General features: G+C 44.4%; 1 protein-coding gene and 2 long non-coding RNA genes across 6 annotated transcripts in view; 2 read left to right on the top strand and 1 right to left on the bottom strand.

The window, feature by feature from the left end:
- Positions 1 to 4,003: 4,003 nt before the first annotated feature.
- Positions 4,004 to 7,630, top strand: LOC148321313 (uncharacterized). Its single transcript, XR_015846764.1, has 4 exons — positions 4,004 to 4,142; positions 4,961 to 5,028; positions 6,134 to 6,343; positions 6,812 to 7,630. It is a non-coding gene; the product is annotated as an uncharacterized LOC148321313 (long non-coding RNA).
- Positions 4,471 to 7,394, bottom strand: edn1 (endothelin 1). Its single transcript, XM_088318210.1, has 5 exons — positions 7,134 to 7,394; positions 6,885 to 7,026; positions 6,166 to 6,324; positions 5,857 to 5,934; positions 4,471 to 5,228 (listed from the first exon to the last, which is right to left on the bottom strand). Exons 1-5 carry the CDS (start codon positions 7,192 to 7,194, stop codon positions 5,051 to 5,053), a joined length of 618 nt encoding a protein of 205 aa, XP_088174336.1. The 5' UTR covers positions 7,195 to 7,394; the 3' UTR covers positions 4,471 to 5,050.
- Positions 7,631 to 8,657: 1,027 nt separating the features above from the next.
- Positions 8,658 to 19,815, top strand: part of LOC148321308 (uncharacterized) — a 93,444-nt gene continuing 82,286 nt past the window's right edge. The window contains exons 1-5 of one of the 4 annotated variants that reach the window (XR_015847020.1): positions 10,011 to 10,182; positions 10,305 to 11,800; positions 11,977 to 13,907; positions 14,135 to 14,175; positions 14,247 to 14,382. This is a non-coding gene — a long non-coding RNA (uncharacterized LOC148321308). Of the gene's footprint in view, positions 8,930 to 8,988; positions 9,033 to 10,010; positions 10,183 to 10,304; positions 13,908 to 14,134; positions 14,176 to 14,246; positions 14,383 to 19,815 lie in introns of those variants that run through there. The other 3 variants (XR_015847019.1, XR_015847018.1, XR_015847021.1) reach the window with 3 other exon arrangements.

The raw sequence follows: 19,815 nt of genomic DNA, 5'->3' as shown, positions 1-19,815 counted from the left end.
CCATTACTGTGTGAGCCCGAATGATTTGTAGCTGTGGTTCTTAAACCAAGTTCCAAAAAAAAAAAAAAAATTGGACAGTCATACACAAGCGTACATTATTTCCAACAGTAATGTACAGTAGCATAGTAGCCCCTAGTGTTCATGAAAAAAAAATCGTTTTATTCCTAAATTGTTTAATGGAACAGTTTAAACATCGACAGTGTGCTTAAATATAGGTTAAAAAAAGGAAGAAAAAAAAAGGAAAAGGAAAGCATTTGATTGACAAGCAAGGCAGTTGCTTCCCAAACCTTTAAATAATGACTGACAATGCCGGTATGATTCACAGCTGAAAAATAATTTTCCATCCCTTTCAGAGCGTCGCACACCTGTGGCGTCCGTCAACATTTACCTTGTGCGTCCTTCACGAGGGATTTGCGTGGAGGCCGTGCATATAAAAGAGAAGGACAGGAAAAGCGTCTCATCGCCGGCCGCCTGGCAATGTAAGCAAACACACTTGACAAAAGAGAACAGAAAAAAAAAAAAAAAAAATGCATTCGACGCATAACTGTGCATGCCGCTTTAAGAGCGTGTCCCGGTAAATTGCGGCCAAAAGTTTGGACGCTTGTCTTAATATTTAGTCTGATAGTGTGACGATGCGCTAGATTTATGAGGTGCTAAAGCCCGAGCGGTCGTTTCCATCACAAGACTTTATTTTTGCGCTGAGGTAATACCAAACAATGTAGCATTTTTTTAAATAACCCGACGGCAAAGGCAATAGCTGGAATACCAAGACGCTGTGTAACATTCGTTTCGGATTCCCGTGAAATTAATTCAGCAATAATTGGAGGAATATGTTCGACTTCCGGAGGCTGTAAAAAGTCTACACACCCCTGTTTAAACACCAGCTGGACCATTATATATCATTGGGGGGAAAAAAAGTAAAAATAAACACTAGAGATCAAATAGTTGCACAAGTCTGCACACCCACATATACCTGTGTTCAAAACAGTTCCAATACAAAAAAATAAAAAAATCCGTCCGGATATATAAATATTTAATGCGCGTGGGCGTTGTGGAGAATTTTTATTGATCATTTCTGGCTCCTCTGAACGAAATTTGGACCACCAATTTCAAACGCTGACCCCTTTATGGAATGCGGTGCACAATTCAGAGCATTCCCCACATTCCCGCGTCTCCCCTCGTTCATACGAGCAACAGGTGAAAGCTCCCCTCGCTCCTTCTTCGTCCCTTTAAATAAAGCCGAGCTGTGCAGATGTGCAACGTCTCACATTCACGTCTGTCAGCACAGGATCAGCTCAGGGGTATTCCTCTCATAGTTAGGGAGACACTCGGTTGGCACGCAGGATTATCGGCGCTCCTTTTCTGTCCTCAATGGTGCGTTTTCGGTCCGACCTGAAATTGACCGCAAAAGCCGAATATCGCTGACTTTTCCTGAGTGTGTCGATGTGTGCGTAATGGAAAATCGGGTGTGTTGATGCAGCGCAGGTCACGCGCGTCAGATGTCGAGGCCCATCAGCCCCGCCCTCGACGTTCCCTTTCTATTGTTAGCTGCCGAATTCCTGCCAGGCGGTGGAGATTCCTCGCTGTGTAATGGGCTATTATGCTAGCTCGCACGCTATTCAATAGACTAATGACTTGTGTCAAAAGCCAACGTCCCAGGGGAGTTGCTTGCATTGAAGTGAATAGTTCAGAGGGTGACTTCCATTGTGTTGCGTCGCCGGGCCGGGCCGGGCCGGGCCGACCCGCGTGCGTGTTAACCTCTTTGGAGTGCAAGTATATTATGCAAGGTGGGATGATGGTGGAGCAGCGCTCTCGCAGAAATGTAAATAGGATCGGGTTTTTTTTCGGGCAAAGCTGACTCATGAAGTAAAGGGCATGTGATTGTGTTTTAAATAGAATGATGATAATGTCAACATGATAACTCGGACTCGCGCTTCTTCTGATATTATCGCAAACAGTTTGGTACAGTTGCGTATCATTGAGTTAGAATGTTGTAGAAATTAAAATAAGTAAAAAAAATTAGCGCTGTCAAAATGAAAGTGATAACTCAAGATAATTTTTTAAAAAAATTTAAGCGATTAAATATCTTAACTCAGTTAACTCAGTTACATTTTTTTCAAACATTAATTTGCATAACTTGGAAAGCCAAATTCCAAATTAGCTGCTCACCTTTTGCACATGAGCTCAGAACAAAACAACTACCACTGGGCCTTGTAAACCAACAATGCTGAAGTGTGTTGCTTACAACGAAATGTATGAGTTTTGAGAATTTTTTGGAAAAAAATTACGGTAAAGATGACTCAGTTTAGATCGTATTGAAGGATGACACAGTTCATATTTGGTGATTTTACATTAATTATAATATATTATTCAAGTAAATACCTGTTAAAAGCCAAACAAAAAATAGTCGCAGAAAAAATGCGATTAATCGCGATTAATTACTGATTTTCTTTTTTGCAGTTAAATAGATAAAAAATTTAATCACACACAGCACAATGGTTCAATTAAAAAGGTTCTAATTTCATGTGTTGGTTAAGTAGCCATAATTGTAATGAGGTTGTAATTTAATGACAACCAAATCGCTCACGATTCACCAATTCACCTATTTGTATTCAGATGCGTCATTCTGAAACACCGACCATGCCCGCAGTCGAAATCGAAAACTAATGTTCAACAATAATATGTTGAAGTGGTACATCTCAATTGAGAGACCAGCTTTGCATATTGGGAGGAGCTAGTTTAAGCATGAGTTTCGCTGTCACGCCCACGATGGCGCAAACCACCATTTTTCTTTTTTTTTTTTTTTTTTTAATACACCCGCTTGCATGCGTTTGTAAAATTACCAACACCCGGTCTAACCTGCCTCTGCGCAGCGTCCAATATCGTCATGCTGAATAACAGTCTGCCGATCGACTGCATTGTCATTCGCTGGTTAAATAACTCGTAAAGTTAATATTTTTTTCTTTTATAACGTCTCGTCGTGTCTGATTGTGTCAGACATGTCTGTAACTGTTTTGCAAACAAAAACCAGGTTGATCTGGATACTCAGAATGTTATTGGCCTCTCCACACAGAAAACGGTAACCGTATTTATTGCGAGCAGCCCCGAGGCATCGTCAGTCTAATTAGAATACGTCTGCCGCACGGCCTGCAGAGTTAAAAAAAAAAGTTTTCCACCAATTTGCACTGGGTTGCTGTCTGCTGCCAATCCAAACAATTTAGCAATGAGTGATGGGAGGGAATTGAGTCGCGCCGCCGTTTGAAGTGAACCCAAGAACAACTTGTATGACATTCACCACGCTGCACGTAAACGGGAGCGAATTTGTCCCATAACGTTAGGGAGAGTCGTTAGTGGCAAAATATTCAGTACAACATTTTGCCTTGTTTACCAACATTTTAGCAGGGGTGGGGAATAAAAAAAGTAGGTATGTGTCATTACTTGCGTGTTTATTTTTCGGACAAATGTATCCTTTGAAAGTCATCGGTACTTTTGACTCCTTAATTTGTTGTTGTTTTTCCTCATCCTCTGCAGATGACGATGGTGTTTAAAAAAAAAAAAAAGACGTAAAGCGATAGTCAATTCCCGACATGGAGGAACTTGAACAAGGGCATTAATTACCATGACGAAAATATTCCCAAGGCCTGATTAAAGAAATTTGTTTGATGTTGTCCGCGCAAATAATGATTTGCGGCGACCGCATTGCGTCTTGTGCCAACCTACAAACCACAAACTTGTGGCGCTAAGAAATTGTAATCTGAATATAAAGACGTGAGGTATATTTTCTCAGTTGCTATCATGAAGTAATTTAGCATTTTTTTTTTTTTTTGTAGTCAGGTTACAATGTTGCCCAAAAAATCTCTTGCTGGGTTGAATTAAACCAAAGTGATCAAATATCGATCAGGAGGTGATCGCGCAAAAAAAAAAAAAAAAAAAAATGCAAAACTGTGCGATGAAAATTTGATTAAAGCGCCGCGACTGTAAATTGCTCTTATCTGCAGGCATCATCGGACCCGAGCTTCTCCGAGCCAGATCGCGACCGTCAGAGTGAGTCGTGTTTTGATGAGTCACGTCTCAGCAGGTGCTTGATGCAAAAGCCACAAAGATGACCATTCGGGCAGAAGAATGAAGTCACTGATGCAGGGGTGTGCAAACTTTCTGTGCAAGTCAGTTTCGAAGGAGACCTGAAAATCCTCGTCACGACTCACGAGTTTGTATTTCGGGTCTCGCCGCACGGCAGGAGGAACAAAATCGGTCGCGCGAATGTCAAATTTGCAGGCTGAAAACAGACCAATTATTATTCCGCACACTTTGTACGACTTCTCTCTCTCTCTTTTTTTTTTTTTAATTAATTTTGAAGTATTGCACAATTTTATCCAGCTTTTTTAAAAATCTTACAACAAATGCTCTCTTCTCCTGCTGTGCTGATTAAAAAAAACAAAACAAACAAACACAAGTCGACTCAGATTTAAATAAACACATTTATTCAAATATTTCGCCAGAATTTGGCATCGTGACGTCAAAACATTTCATAGAAATGACGATGCATCACCAATATGGCTCCGGAATAAAGTAAAAATATACAAATAAATATGACAATATATAAAACCTAACACATTGAGGAACGGAATACTTTTTTCTTTTTTTTTGGTTGAGGGAGAACAATTAAATTATAATTCCCGTGAGCAACTTTAGTGCATAGCTAGACAGGAAGTGGTTCAGCCATAGTGGCATGTTCCCGACTACATGCTGGCATCCAAGTTTGGGGGAATTATAATAATCCATAGATGGCAGTGAGTAAAAAAAACAAAACAAAAAAAAAACTTGAAATGCTTCTGAATGTTCTATTTGGAGTGCGCTCTTGTGATGAGGAAGTAGTTTGACTGTAAAAAAAAAAAAAAAATAGTTCTTGTCTTCAGCTTATCTCTTTTGACATCTCAGCCTCTTGTCTCTGTTCCCTCAGGATGCAATCAAGATGCAGGTGCTCACGTCGCCAACGTCAAGGTGGTCGTTGGCCTCGCCGTCCCCGAGGTATTTCGCTCCATCGCGAACGTTACGAAAACCTTTCCGCGTCCTCCTCCTTGATGGTAGAACGGCTCATCACTGGTTGGGTCGTCCCCTCGGCCTGCCCCGTTCGCACCCCGCGCCGCCGCGTCCACTCCTTAAGGAGCAGCTGCGCTTTGGTGGCGGCGCCGCGCCAGGGTGGCGTCACCCGTCTCTGATTGTTCATCCTGCGTACAAAGACGGCAATTAGGTATTTGAGACGGTCTTGTTTCAGGTTCTGGGAAATTGTATTCAAACAATTTGAGGGGTGAGCTGTTAGTCACGCACTTCCGAAAATACCGAATGTCCAAAAAAATGCGCCGCTAAATGGAGGAGTCATTATTGTGCCATTATGAGGAGACAGTTGAAAGCGAGATGTGGTAAATTAGACACAAACAGTCATCATGTTGACTAAAGATGAAAGCGTAATTGTACCAGACATTTTTTTTAATGTGCTGGAACAAATAATAATGTGCTCGCTAAGGATTCTGGGAGGATTTTGTCTGAGAACGCTAAAAATGTGCCGCGGGAAATTCTTTTTTTTTTTTTTTTTAGAAATGATTCACTTCTCACAAATAATGTCTTTGTTCACTTATATCTTTGCTAGTGATTTATATTGACAGACAGATTAATTATCTCAATTATGAGTAGAGAGGGGTGTAAGTATGATTTTTAGATTTATTTTTGTCAAATTCCTTTTTTTGCTCGCCGTGGATGACGACACGTTGACGTCTGATTTTTTTTCAAATTTTACTTGACTAAATTAATCGAATCAACACTTATATAGATATTTTTTTTTCCTTCATTGTTCCTCACCTCTTATTCTTGCTCATGTGAGTCCCCAGCTCAGCCAGGTCGTCAGAGTGGATTTCCGTCTCTGCTGATGTCTCATCCCTGCAACACATGATGACTTAAAATTATATCCCCTATTTAAGAACATTTAAGCACTCTAACACGCCGGTGCATGCTTAAAGGGGGATTTTTTTTTTCTTTTTCTCCAGCAATTTACTGGATGCTTACAGTAAATAAGGCATTTGTGGGATAGCTAAATACAAGTTAATGTTTTTTTGTTTTTGTTTTTTTTTTTTTATAGCGAGCAGGTGATATGAGATGCACACAACCCACCTGAGCTGTTTGTTGTCCAGCCTGTGGCAGAAGTGAGTGCAGGTGAGGTCTCCCTGATGCAGGCACTGGCACCTGGAGCGACTGCTCTCGGTTGTCGTGGCGACCGGGACCGAACGTCTTTTCCTGGGAGCATTGCCCAAGCCATAAGAGACGACGCGCCTGGAAAGACAATGGAGAGGTTAGATCATTGTAACAGTCATCACCTTGACTTGAATTTAAGATTTTTGGTTTTATTGTTTTGACGTGTATGTTGTATGAGCTTTGGAAAAAAAAACAAAAAAAACACTGAACTTGGTCTTTGGTAATGTGCAAAGATTGAATGAAGGGAAATGGACCCTTTTATTGAAGTGATTTCACTTTTAATCCAAAAAGGATCTCAAAATTACAATTGAAGTCTTGAGACTCTAAGATGAACGTGTTTGACGGATAAAAAGTTGCCTCGATTAAACTTTTGGGTAATATCTGACCTGCATGTCTGAGAATCTACACAGTATTAATTTTTGGGGTAATTTGACCATTTTTTATTTCCTACAAATAAATGCTCGAAATGACAACACTAGTGCTATTTGGAATTTGAGGTTGAAACTAAAATGTTCTTTTTTTTACCCATCTCTCAGAAACTGATCTCTTCATTTTCATCCCCCAGATGTAAATCCGTTCATGATTATGAGCCAATCTGAAACATTTTGGAGTCCGTTTAATTAAGAGGAGATACTTACTCTGGAGTGTTGACCCATATGATGTCCAAATGGCAGAAATAGACGCACTCCTTGTCCAAGAAAGTAGCGCACGAGCAGCGCTTTTTGCGCACATGGCGCACCTGGGAGACTGTGGGCGACGCGTCAACGGGCGCACAGAACGCTGAAATTACAAATCAACAAAACACTGAAACAAATGTTTTTGATATAAATATATCTTAATTAATCCCAAATGTCCAGTTAAACATTAATTCAACGTGTTTTCCTTACCTGTGCTTAAAATCCAGGAGTGCAGAACAGACAACACGGAAACTAAAATATAAATATCCATCACTCCGTTTAAAAGACGTTTTAAAATGAAATAATCCAAGTGTAAGAAAAATTGAGCAAAAAATATTAACGCGTGCCCGTCCTTTGCATCAAAGTGTCACTGAGCGTCCTGAGAGGTGAGAGCACAAGTTTGTATTGTCGCTTGTGAATGTGGCCTCACATGTTCACTCTCGGCTTTATACAAGTACTTCGCCTTCCTCCTCCGCCTTCTCCTCCGCCTCCTCCTCGTACAGTTGTCTTCTGGCTTCCACCCAGACTAATGTTGTCTGTGAGCTGATAATGAAGGCGGGGGAAGAAATGACTGCGACTTTACATTCCTGTGAGACACTTCCAGGGCCACTTGCGCTTAACGTCCACAAGGTGGCAGTAAACTGCGTCCACTGACTTACTCGCTCTCTCTTTCGGTCATTGTAGTTTACGTTTGAAAACATATATTAAAAATAGAAAAATTCCTCTTTATTTGAGGTTAATTTTTTTAATTTTGAAACATTGAAAATTGAAATACATCTTTATTGTCTCGTTTATCTGGAACGAGTAATGAATAGTCTAGTTTTTTTTTTCATTTTTACAATAATCCAAAACAATTTTGTTACAAGGTGGCATTTGGAGCGGGATGGTCGAAAGGCAAAAAAGTCCGTGTCTCTTTTGGTTATTACGTTTGAAGACAAATTTTAAAAATAGAAAAAAGACTGGTTATTTGATTTTCAGGTTCACATCAAAACACCCAAATCGAAATACTGCTTGACGTTCTAGTTTGTCTGGAATGAGTAAAGAAAAGTTTAAAAACATTTTTAATTCGTAAACGAAAATAGAATATACCATGAGGCACAAATCGAAATACGGTTCCTATATTTGTTTTAGATTACCGGGAGTTGTCACCGACTGCATTTCTCGTACTGGCCAGGAGATGGCGACATTGTAGCGTGTGGGTGAACGGCCGAGGTTATAACATACAGTTTGGTCACATATGCTGCACTACATAAAATATAAATAAACACGTTTATTTTAAATAAATACTTTGTAAACACGTTTATTATAAATAAATACTTTTTAAACACGTTTATTATAAATAAATACTTTGTGTGTATGAAATATGTATTTGTTTGTGCAGCCTGTTACCCAATTGCAGTCCGTAGAACAGTGACTGATTATTTTTATTATTATTATCATCATTATTATTATTATTCACCAGAAGGGTTTTCTACAAGTATAATTAACATTTGTGGAATTAGGCTTGCACATTGCAGTACTTATGACCACCTCCTGAAGAAGGAGAAATGCTATCTGTGACAACCTCCAGGAATCTACAACAAATCTACGAGGCATATTTTGATTTTGGTCTCGTGATATATTCTATTTTTTGTCTTAGAAATAAAAACAGAAAATTAAACTATTTGACTTTTGCTGACTCGTTCCAGTTTTCCAATTTTAAATATCTGATTCCAGATAAATATAATATCGAATGGCCAAAAGAGAGACGGGCCGTTTCCTTTCATTTTGGTGGCCTGAAATTGAAGCACTAATTTCAATTTTAATCAAGATAAGCCAATGCAGTCATCATGAAAGGTCACCGGGTTGCGCTAGTGTGCAAAACGCTGTTGAACAAGCTGAAGAAGAAGGTTGGATTGGCGGACGTGACGTCATGCCTGCAAGACAATTGGACACAGGTGTGCACGGCGGGAATTATCAAATGCAGGTGAAGCAAGATGGCGCCCGACCGCATGGCTTTTCCTCAGGTAAGTGCACACCCGAGCAAATGTTTGATGTTTGTTGCATCTTCTCTCAATGATTTGACTTTTTACAGGATTTGCATACTTGAGAGATGTAACAGCGTTTGAGGTTCGAGCACAGCTTGTCACAATTCGCTTTGTTGCAATTTCAACTGTTTTTAATTTGTTTTAATGCTGGCCAGCTTTTTCTTTTTTTTTGCATTGTATTTTTTAAATGTTGACCATGACGCATCCGATGACTTGTACTTGGAATTGAACTGTAGTTTTTTTGTGTATGTGTCTAATCGTTGGTATTTGAGTATGCTGTATTTTATTTCAGGTCGTCTGTAACTATTTTATTTTTCTGTCTTTTTCTAATTTGCTTGTCTGGTTTAATTAATTTTTTTTTCATGTGGTTTTATTCCTCCCTGTACAATTAATTGTTCTTGAATATTTCTTGTTTTACAAACTTGTGAATGTGACTTGTGTCTCCCCCTTAATTTTGATTGTCCCAAATTTGCGTTGAACCCATTCCGCTGCAAATTTAGTCAAGAATTTCGCCTGCTTTTTTCCACTGCCGGTTGATTATATGACCAACACATACCTCTGAACCTTTTGCAAGCATTTTACGCTTGGAGCGGACATTTCTCCTAATTTGGACGCCTCCACTCGACTTGTGCTACGCCGCCATTTTTGGACTGCAATCTGTCGGATTTGAGGCAAGTTGTGCTGAAATAAACGTCTGTACATTCTTATTGTGAACTTGTATTGCTAACACGAGGAAGATATTTCACAGATTCAGTTTGATGGTAATTTGCTAAGGTCGGCCATGATGGCGTATTTCCAGTTGCAAATATGATGCTGTATCGAGACGATTATCATCACTTATACGCGTTTTCTTTAGATACCGCACTTAGTATTTCTAATTATTACAAAAATGACATGTTGGGTTATTAATGTAATTTGTGTTGATGGTTTCTCTGCAGAACTAAAAATGAACCCCAAATTCTACAATACAAAGGCCCTCGGACCAGGTGCAAATAAGTTGGTGAAAACTTTTCTGGACGCGACTGTACAAACGGCATGCATGAAAATGTCTGCTTTTGTCGAAAGTGAAAATTCTTTTTTTAAGTCTTGGCCCAACTGTAAAGGCCAGACTGTGCCCAAATGTGCAACGTTCATCTGTGCCTGAACAAAAGCTGCTTTTGTGAACTCCAAAAGTGAGCAGAAGTGAGATGCTCGCTCTCCACACTGAAAGTTCAAACTGAGCGTGAGGAAATGTAAGTGAACTTGTGTTTTTTTTTTAGTTCGTATTTTTCTAATAGTATTACAGTAATCAGTTGCTACTCCTGAAAATAACTGTCAACCGGCACGGTAGTAATGGTGCACGTGTGTTTTGCAGGCTGGAAGAGGAGCAGAATGGGACGAGGAGAACAAGCAATTCCACATCAAGTCAAGAATCAAGCAGCACGCAAACGTTAAAGTTGCGTGGGGAGCATGCGAACAGGAGGGGGATGGATGTTGAGCTCTGTGGCGCGCCTTGGTTGACTTTGGTTCTGGATGCTCGTTATGTGCTGTGCTAGAAAGGTTGGCTTGAAATGAGGGCAGGCGTTGAAAGTGTTTGGAGGGCTGATTGTTGGAGTCTGGTGGTCTTGCTTGAGATGGTCTTTAGTTGTTTGCCTGGATCCAGAGCAGTTGTTTTCTTGTGAGAGGATGGCAATTGAAGGCCAGAGTGTGCAGTGTCGGCTTTGAGGGTGGACTCGGCATATTGATCGACACTAACATCCCCTAATAATATCATATCAATAACTAATATTTGATATACCATCCACCCCAACCCCTCTCTGCGTTTCAGGGTTGTGGAGGCACCGGATTTGCTGAGGGGTACCAAGAGGACCTGGACCAGGCTAATGAGGACATACACAAGTGTGTTTTGGGGTGACAAAACACTTGGGAAAGAAAGTACGCGGACATCAATAAAATAAGTGGAGGGTGAAGAAATATGGCCGAGAAGTCAGAGGCAGATTATTTTGACCATAACTGCGTCCGTGTATGACTTGTCCATTACATGTATTTTGATCTTTAGTCTGTTTTAACAGTCTTTGACTTGCAGGTTGTCGGGCGGCGACGGAGTGTGATGGTCCGAGAGGCATCAAGAACCACCAGACGAGGGTTAGAATTATTCATGCGCAAAATGACGTGAGCAGCACACATCTAATTTTGCTAACATTATGCGTTTTGCACGGTGCACGAAAGGACGGGCGAGCGCACCCAACAGACAGTCGACTCTCCAATCAAGTCGGTGACACGTCACATGACTTTGTGATGCTTTTGCTGTGTGGATTCTGCACCGAGCGACCGGGCCAGGTCTTGAGGAAGAACCGCTTCTCTGCCGACGACCTGCTATGTTTTGACTCATGAAATGAAGTCTCGTGTTGTTTTCTTCCTTGTATAACACGGCGTGTGTGAAATGTTGCCCACTCAGCCTCCGTTGCAGCCTGGCCGTCCTGGAAGGGGGTTGATCTTTCAATTTCAGGTTTTCTTCTGTAGGGGACGTCGCCGACCTTTCGTCGACTGTTTAGATTTTGAGACTCTTTTGTGAATAAAGGGCTCTACAAATGTACTTGTTGCAGGGTGGAGGAGGAGCCGGCGCCCATGTTGCACCACAGCAGCGTAATAAGTGCGAATGCACAAAAGATGAAATTGTTTTTGTAGGTTGGAAGAGGAGCCGGATGAAAGGAAAGATCACGAAACGCATGGCCACTGAGTCTACTTTTGGTATTTTATTTTTTTTTGTTTCCTGTGCAAATATAAGTTTTAATAGTCCTCTTGCACGTTATGTTCCAAGGTGGCGTTGGTGTGAGATGAGCGAGAGGCATCACGAGCCACCAGACGAGGGTAAGAAAACCAACAGACGTGCGAGTGAAACAATTGAGACATCGAGAACTGCGGTGTGCAGTGTCAAGACGAAACGTGCACAAAAGCACTTTTGTCGGGCGGAAGAGGAGCCTGATGGATGGAAAGGCTGCAAATTGATATGCGACAGGCACAATTAATTTCTTTCTGGGTTGCAGGACTCGGCATGAGCTGGATGGGATGAGGAAGAGGAGCCGTTCCGCAAATGAAGAATCAAGCGGCACACAAATAAGTATAATCTGTTTGAGGTGTGCTTGTAAACGATGCGCAGGAGGAGACAGAGTTGTGAGCTTTGTGGTTTGCCTCGGTTGAGCGTAGCGAAGGAGGCTTGTTGGAGTTGTTGGAGGAGCAGGAAAGGTCTGATGCCAAAGAGGGCAGTCGTGAACGGTGTTTTTGGAGCCGATGGTGTGGTTGTGGTTGAGTGCTCTTTGGCAAGGATTGTTGGAGATGGTCAGCTCGTCGTTTGGCTCGTCTGGATGCAGAGCAGGTTTTTGTTGTTTGAGGATGTCTGTTGGAAAGCTGGTTGGTGGGCGATGGTGTCGGCAGGCGTTGGGGGCGGAGTCTGTCATATTCTCACACGAAAACATTTGTGTTTCAGCGTTGTGGAGGCACTGGACCAGCGACCGAGAGCAACTTGGACCAGCACCATGAGTCAGAAGACAAAGCAAGTGTCCTTTTGCAGTTGACAAAGAGTCGGTTGGAAAACTCTGGAAGGTCGACAAATGGCAAGAAATCAAATAAATGTCATGTGGCCAAAACATACCAATTTATTTTTGTTTTTGTCTAAACGGCAGCGCATCGTACTCGCCAAATTTCCTGTCCAGCTGAGTTGGGTCCCACCTCCAGTCGCCTTCTACGACTCCTGGACCGCTTTTGTCGGCGCCGTCCTCGCCATTGACCCGAGTGATGTTCACAAATGTTGAGGTCTCTCACGGGCGGCGATCACCAACATGGAGCTGCTGCGTGCGAGCGGCCATCAGGGAGCCTGCAGTCGACTTGCATCTTCAGAAGACGAAGCAAAGCGACAATCACCAAAGGAATGGTGTGCTTGTTTTGCAGGGTGGAGGCGGGGTCACGAAATGCATGCCAGATAAATCAACAAGAGGTGCACGATGACGATGTAGATGGATGGGAAGAGGAAGGATTGCAGCCGTCCAATGAAGGCACTGCAAGATGAACATCTTGTTGGCTTTTGCAATAAAATTGATGACAGCGCATGTTAAGACAAGTCTCTTTTCCATAGCGTTCTCGGACGAGAGAAGATGCTCCGGTACTTGGAGAGCAAAGCGCTACCTTGGCAAGGAGAGTTTCCTTTTTTTTTTTTTTTTTCCCCTCCCACTTGATGTTTGTCTCCACTCTGTCACAAACTCACGGGTGTGCACTGACTGCATGATCGGGAGAAGTCGCCTTGCTGTTTTCTTGTGCCTTCTTCTGCCACTGTTTCTACTTTGCCTTTCTAACAGGGTGCCAGTGGCGTGGGACGGCCCAAGCGGTACAAAGAACCACTGGACAACAGTCGTAATCACACCAAGTGAGACGCATCCAACTGATTGTACTGAATGTGTTTTGCAGGATGGACCATGAGTCTCATTGGACGAAAGACCCGAAAATAAGATGGTGACGGTCGAGTCAACAGATCCCCGATCAGATCTCCTGGACACACAACACCACAGCAGTGATGAAGGTCCATCAGCATCTGCACATCTGAGGGTCCTCAAGAAATTCAACCTGAACAGGAAACTGCTGCTGGCCTTCCACCACTCGTCCATCGAGAGCCTGCTGACTGACTGTGTCTCTCCCTGGTACGGCGGCTGCACTGAGGCAGACAGAGTGAGGCTCCAGAGGACAGTCCCAACAGCGCAGAGGATTATCGGCTGCCCTCTCCCCTCCCTGTCGGACGTCTACGCCACCCGGTGCCTCAGCAGAGCTCACCAAAGACGATACTCACCTGAGCTCACTCCTCTTTGACCTGTTGCAGCCAAACAAAGACTAACAGACTGAAAAACAGTTTCTTCCCGAGAGCCATCTTCATGCTGAACTCTCGCACTCAACTACCTCTACCTTGAGGAACTGCAACATAATGTTTTTTGTAATTAATTTCATATTTATTTTTTATTTTATCGTAAATTTAGTTTTGTTAAGCTGCACTGGAGAAGGGAGCTCTCAATCTCGTTGTACACTGTATGCAATGACAATAAAGCGCTTTCTGATTCTGACGTTTGTTGTTGCAGGTTGGAGAAGGAAGCTCTCAATCTCGTTGTACACTGTATGCAATGACAATAAAGCGCTTTCTGATTCTGACGTTTGTTGTTGCAGGTTGGAGAATGAAGCGGTTGGGACATGAATCCCAGAACAAGGTCCGAAGTACAAATGAAAATTCCAAGCGCCGGTCCCAAAAGTAATGGTCTGCGTTCATGTGCTTTTTTAGCAGGGTAGAAGAGGAGCCGGAAGGAAGGAAGGAATGGACAAAGGTAACAAAACGCATGGCAAATACATCATGAGGACGAGGAAGGATCGCTCCCGTCAAATGACGCTACGAGGTCGACAGCTCCCTGGCTCTTGAGGTGAGTGTCAAAGTTTGAACATGGATGACACGGGATGTTAAGATGGGTCTTTTTTTCTTTTTTTTTTGTGCTTCCACTTGGTGTCTTTGTCTCCGTTCCGTCACTAACTCACTGGGTGTGTTTGGAAAACACTGACTGCATGATGGCTATTTTGGACCGAGCTGTGCATGAAAGCAACGATGCTTCATTTGAGTCCCATGCGCTCCGAAAGATTTTGAGATGTTTGTATTTGATTTTGTTGGAAGCGAAATGTCAAGCTTCCTTTTTGTATGTTCCAGATGTGCCTTTGTCCTTGAATTAAAATTGTGAAGTGATTTCAAGTGGTCTGTACTTCAACTGGGCAGAGCCAGTACATGTAGTTGTGTTGTCTAACAAAAATGGCATTGATGTAAACGTTCTTGGATGAGTTACACATGAGTAACAATATTGACAGTCACACGTGCAACATGTTGGGCATTCATAGTAAAAAGAGATATATTTATTTGTTGTAAATTTAATTGACTTGTTAAATTGGTGACACTGAATGTGGCGCCTAAAGCATGAGTCGTAAAAAGTAAATGGGCCGACGGAAGCTCTGAACAGAAATGACCACGTCTGCTATACGAAAAGGAAAATGTTGGAAGGCTGAACAGCAAAAATAAGCGAGCCGATGGTGAAAAACCATTTTACATTTGAGATTTTGGGAATGAGTTGTTTTGGGGTTTTTTTGCACTTGATGTTAGTGCAATATGTTGTAAATGTCCCTATTGTGTTTGAAATACAGTCATTTCTTTTTTGTTGTCTCTGTCATTCATTATCATGCAGTCATCATGGATCACTTGACTGGTCGTATTAAAAAAAAAAAAAAAACCTTTACGATAAGTAGTCTCCTTAAAAAAAAACTTCTATAAAAAAAAAAAAGAAAAGTTACTTTACATGAGCTTAAAAAAAAGCCTTATGATGCAGCTCTATTTTTATGTATATATATTTGTATGTATATACATACCCCGCAATTGAGTTGGGCGTCTCAACATAATGGAATTGCCGACCTCTGACGGAACCGATAAATATGGTAGGAGCGCTATAAGCACAGTCCATCGGTAAAACCATTTAAAAATGTTCTCTCTGTGCTTTTTCAAGATATAATAATAATAATTTGCCCTTTATTAGTCCCACAATGGGGAAATTCGAGATTCGAACCCAGGCCTCCTGGGGAGACTGGGTCCTGAACGCGGCGCCTTAGACCACTCGGCCATCCTGGCAGCCAGGGAATTGTCAGAAGTGGGATATCGCAACTCCCAACAAAATCGTTTGGGACAAATCCCCTCTCCTATGCAAACCTAAACTTTGTTACTCATAATTTGCGATACTGATTATATGAACGGTTGATGAAAAATGTCAAATTTGTTCTCTGAGAGGCTCTCATTACCGGTGACGGGGATTGTAGCATGAAACGCACTGAGAAGTGTATTCAGTGACAAATGAACGGCAGTAGCAGTGGCAAGGCAAGATGGCTCCCCTCTGGCTTCAGCCGCGAGGGGCCGATTGCTAGTCCGTTCATATAAAAGTCGATCCACGTCACTCGACGCGCCGTGAGAGCAGAGGGCATCCATCCATCATCTGTACCGCTTCTCCTCACTAGGGTCGCGGGGGGTGCTGGAGCCTATCCCAGCTATCTTCGGGCAGGAGGCGGGGGACACCCTGAACTGGTTGCCAGCCAATTGCAGGGCACACAGAGACGAACAACCATCCGCACTCACACTCACACCTAGGGGCAATTTCGAGTGTTCAATCGGCCTGCCATGCATGTTTTTGGAATGTGGGAGGAAACCCACGCAAGCACGGGGAGAACATGCAAACTCCACACAGGATGGCCGGAGCCGGGATCGAACCCACGCCCGATGCTGTCTCTCACTGTGAGACCATCGTGCTAACCAGTCGGCTACCGTGTCGCCCGCAGAGGGCATCAATAGGTAAACAAATGGAGCGCAGGGAAGAAATTGAAATGAGTCCCTCCTCTCCAACGCCCCCAGTCATTGCGATGACATTTTCCGAGTATCGTCGATATCGGCCAATATCAGCTGTTTTTCCCGTACTGGAGGTCCATTGCAGGCTGAAATGGGTGTGTAACAAGTGCGCTCCAACAACCCCCAGACCCCCCCTGACGAATAGGCTGCGGCGCATGTCTGCAGCAATTTTTTAATTAAATGGCAAAGAAGCATAAAACAAATCATTCCTTACACTTGCAAGGATCTTCAAGCATACCGCTTATTGATGTACTGTAGACTTCTTATTCTGTTTCTAGCTCACACACATTGAACAGTGATATTGGAGAGAACAGCTTGGTTAGGGTTAGTTGCAGACATTACATGAAGATATACATGACATTGGTATCAATGGGGTTTGAACCTTGGATCTCAGGTGAACAAACCCACAGCTCTATCCGCTAAGCCAGCTGGGACATGGGAGTAACTGCCACTGCTTGTCCATGTATCTTTAAACATGCGACCTTTGTCAGCTTGCAAAAGACAAAAGCGCACATGGTGCACTTCCTTTCGTTCCTTCCGTGGCCTGGTGGTCAATGCCACGGCTTGGGATCCAGAATACCTGAGTTCAAATCCCGACATATGCAGTGCAATACCGAAAGCTCGCACAGGCGAGGCATCTGCCGAACAGTGGCAGGCACAAGGTTGGCAACCCGGTGCAAGGGGGCGGAATCCAGATGGACGCTTTGGTGTCCTGGTTGAGGAATGGGCACCAGGACTAGTGACTCTGACTTAGAGTTTTCCCTCTTAATTGACAATAAGTAAATACTTGCTTGAACAAAATGTGGTGAGAAACACCCGGGGTGAGATTTGATCCTAAGACCACAAGTTCCCCAATGCACAACACACCCCACTGAGCTAGCAGTGATTTGGAAGTCTCAGTTGCTCCGTGTCCATATATCCTAAGCAATGGGCTTTGTCAGTGGGAAAGACAAAAGCGCACGTGGTGCAGTCTCCCTCGTTCATCCCGTGGCCTGGTGGTCAATGATACGGGTTGGGATCCTGAAGTACCTGGGTTCAAATCCCAACACATTCTGAACAATACTGAACGCCGGCTCGGCAGGGCAGCTGCTGGACAGTGGCGGAGGGGGCAGCAGGCAGGCACAAAGGCCGGCTGCCAGGTAGATACCTGGTTACGTCACCTCGGTGGGCGCGGGACGGCAAGACTAGGATCTCTAATGTAAAGAGTTTTTCTCTTAATTGACAATAAGTAAATGCTTGCTTCAACATAATGTGGTTAGACATACTTACCTACCACGTGTGCAGAGACACCGGGGTTGAGATTCGAAACTAGGACCGGAGGTTCCCCAATGCACGACACACACCACTGAGCTAGCAGTGATTTGAAAGTCTCACTGGCTCCGTGTCCATATATCCTAAACAATGGGCGTTGTCAGTGGGAAAGACAAAGGCGCACGTGGTGCAGTGACCCTTGTTCCTCCCGTGGCCTGGTGGTCAATGATACGGTTTGGGATCCTAAAGTACCTGGGTTCAAATCCAGACACATGCCGTACAATACAGAAAGCTAGCTTGGGCTAGGCAGGTCAGTGGGAGACAGAAGGGGGCTATGGGCAGGCAGGGGGTGGGACAGGCAGGGGCTGGGACAGGTAGGCAATGGGCAGGACAGAGAGCAGGCCGGACAGATGAAGGGCGGACAAGGCAGGACAGATAGCAGCGAAGGGCCGCCCAGTTAGGGCAGAGAGCAGGAAGGACAGTCAGCAGTGAAGGGCGGCCGGGCAGAGAGCAGGCAGGACAGTCAGCAGTGAAGGGCGGCCCGGCAGAGAGCAGGCAGTGCAGATGAAGGGCGGACAAGGCAGGACAGACAGCAGGGAAGGGCCGCCCAGTTAGGGCAGAGAGCAGGCAGTGAAGGGCGGAGGTGGAGGAGTACCTGTCCGGGGTTGGTGGGCCAAATCCTAAACAGCTGTGGCGAGGGGTGGACAGGTACGCGGTGGAGGTGGAGGAAATGGTGAGGAGAGGGAGAGAAAGTGGAGGTGGAGGAAATGGTGAGGAGAGGGAGAGAAAGTGGAGGTGGAGGAAATGGTGAGGAGAGGGAGAGAAAGTGGAGGTGGAGGAAATGGTGAGGAGAGGGAGAGAAAGTGGAGGTGGAGGAAATGGTGAGGAGAGGGAGAGAAAGTGGAGGTGGAGGAAATGGTGAGGAGAGGGAGAGAAAGTGGAGGTGGAGGAAATGGTGAGGAGAGGGAGAGAAAGTGGAGGTGGTGGAGAGAAGGTGGAGGCAGAGGAGAGAATGGTGGAGAGAAGGTGGAGGCAGAGGAGAGAATGGTGGACATAAATGAGAAATATATAGGGCACCTGCTGTATAATTTTCACATTTGTCCCCCTTTCTCTCCTCTCTCCTCTGCCTCTGCCTCCACCTTCTCTTCTCTTCTCCGCACATCTCCCTCCTCCACCTCCACCTTCTCTTCTCCGCACATCTCCCTCCTCCACCTCCACTTCCACTTTCTCTCCTCCACCTCCACTTCCACTTCCACTCCTCCACTCTCTTTCCTCTCTCTCCTCCAACCTTCTCACCATTTCCTCCACCTCCACCTCCACCATGTACCTGTCCACCCCTCGCCACAGCTGTTTAGGATTTGGCCCACCAACCCCGGACAGGTACTCCTCCACCTCCGCCGCCGCCCTTCACTGCCTGCTCTCTGCCCTACCTGGGCGGCCCTTCGCTGCTATCTGTCCTGCCTTGTCCGCCATTCATCTGCACTGCCTGCTCTCTGCCGGGCCGCCCTTCACTGCTGACTGTCCTGCCTTGTCCGCCCTTCATCTGCACTGCCTGCTCTCTGCTGGGCCGCCCTTCACTGCTGACTGTTCTGCCTGCTCTCTGCCCTAACTGGGCGGCCCTTTGCTGTTATCTGTCCTGCCTTGTCCACCCTTCATTTTTCCTGCCTGCCTGCCTGCCCATTCCCTGCCTGTCCCACCCCCTGCCTGCCCATACCCCCCTTCTGTCTCCCACTGACCTGCCTAGCCCAAGCTCGCTTTCAGTATTGTACTGCATGTGTCTGGATTTGAACCCAGGTACTTTAGGATCCCAACCCATATCATTGACCACCAGGCCACGGGAGGAACAAGGGTGACTGCACCACGTGCGCCTTTGTCTTTCCCACTGACAACGCCCATTGATTAGGATATATGGACACGGAGCAAGTGAGACTTTCAAATCACTGCTAGCTCAGTGGTGTGTGTCGTGCATTGGGAAACCTCAGGTCCTAGTTTCGAATCTCAACCCCGGTGTCTCAGCACACGTTGTAGGTAAGTATGTCTCAACGCATTATGTGGAAGCAAGCATTTACTTATTGTCAATTAAGAGAAAAACTCTTTACATTAGAGTTCCTTGTCATGCCATCCCGCGTCCACCGAGATGCCTTAACCAGGCATCTACGTGGCAGCCGGCCTTTGT

Source organism: Idiotropiscis lumnitzeri, chromosome 16 (genome assembly GCF_059441095.1).
Source record: "Idiotropiscis lumnitzeri isolate Australia: NSW breed Sydney's pygmy pipehorse chromosome 16, RoL_Ilum_1.0, whole genome shotgun sequence".
NCBI classification, from domain to species: Eukaryota; Metazoa; Chordata; class Actinopteri; order Syngnathiformes; family Syngnathidae; genus Idiotropiscis; species Idiotropiscis lumnitzeri.
Note: the sequence above shows the minus strand (reverse complement) of the source record. Positions and strands in the feature narration are given on the sequence as shown.

Coding starts and splice junctions, on each gene's coding strand:
- edn1 (XM_088318210.1), bottom strand. CDS start 7,194: ATGGATATTTATATTTTAGTTTCCGTGTTGTCTGTTCTGCACTCCTGG. Junction 7,027..7,133: donor CTCCTGGATTTTAAGCACAG/GTAAGGAAAACA, acceptor TTGTAATTTCAG/CGTTCTGTGCGCCCGTTGAC. Junction 5,935..6,165: donor CTGGACAACAAACAGCTCAG/GTGGGTTGTGTG, acceptor CATGTGTTGCAG/GGATGAGACATCAGCAGAGA.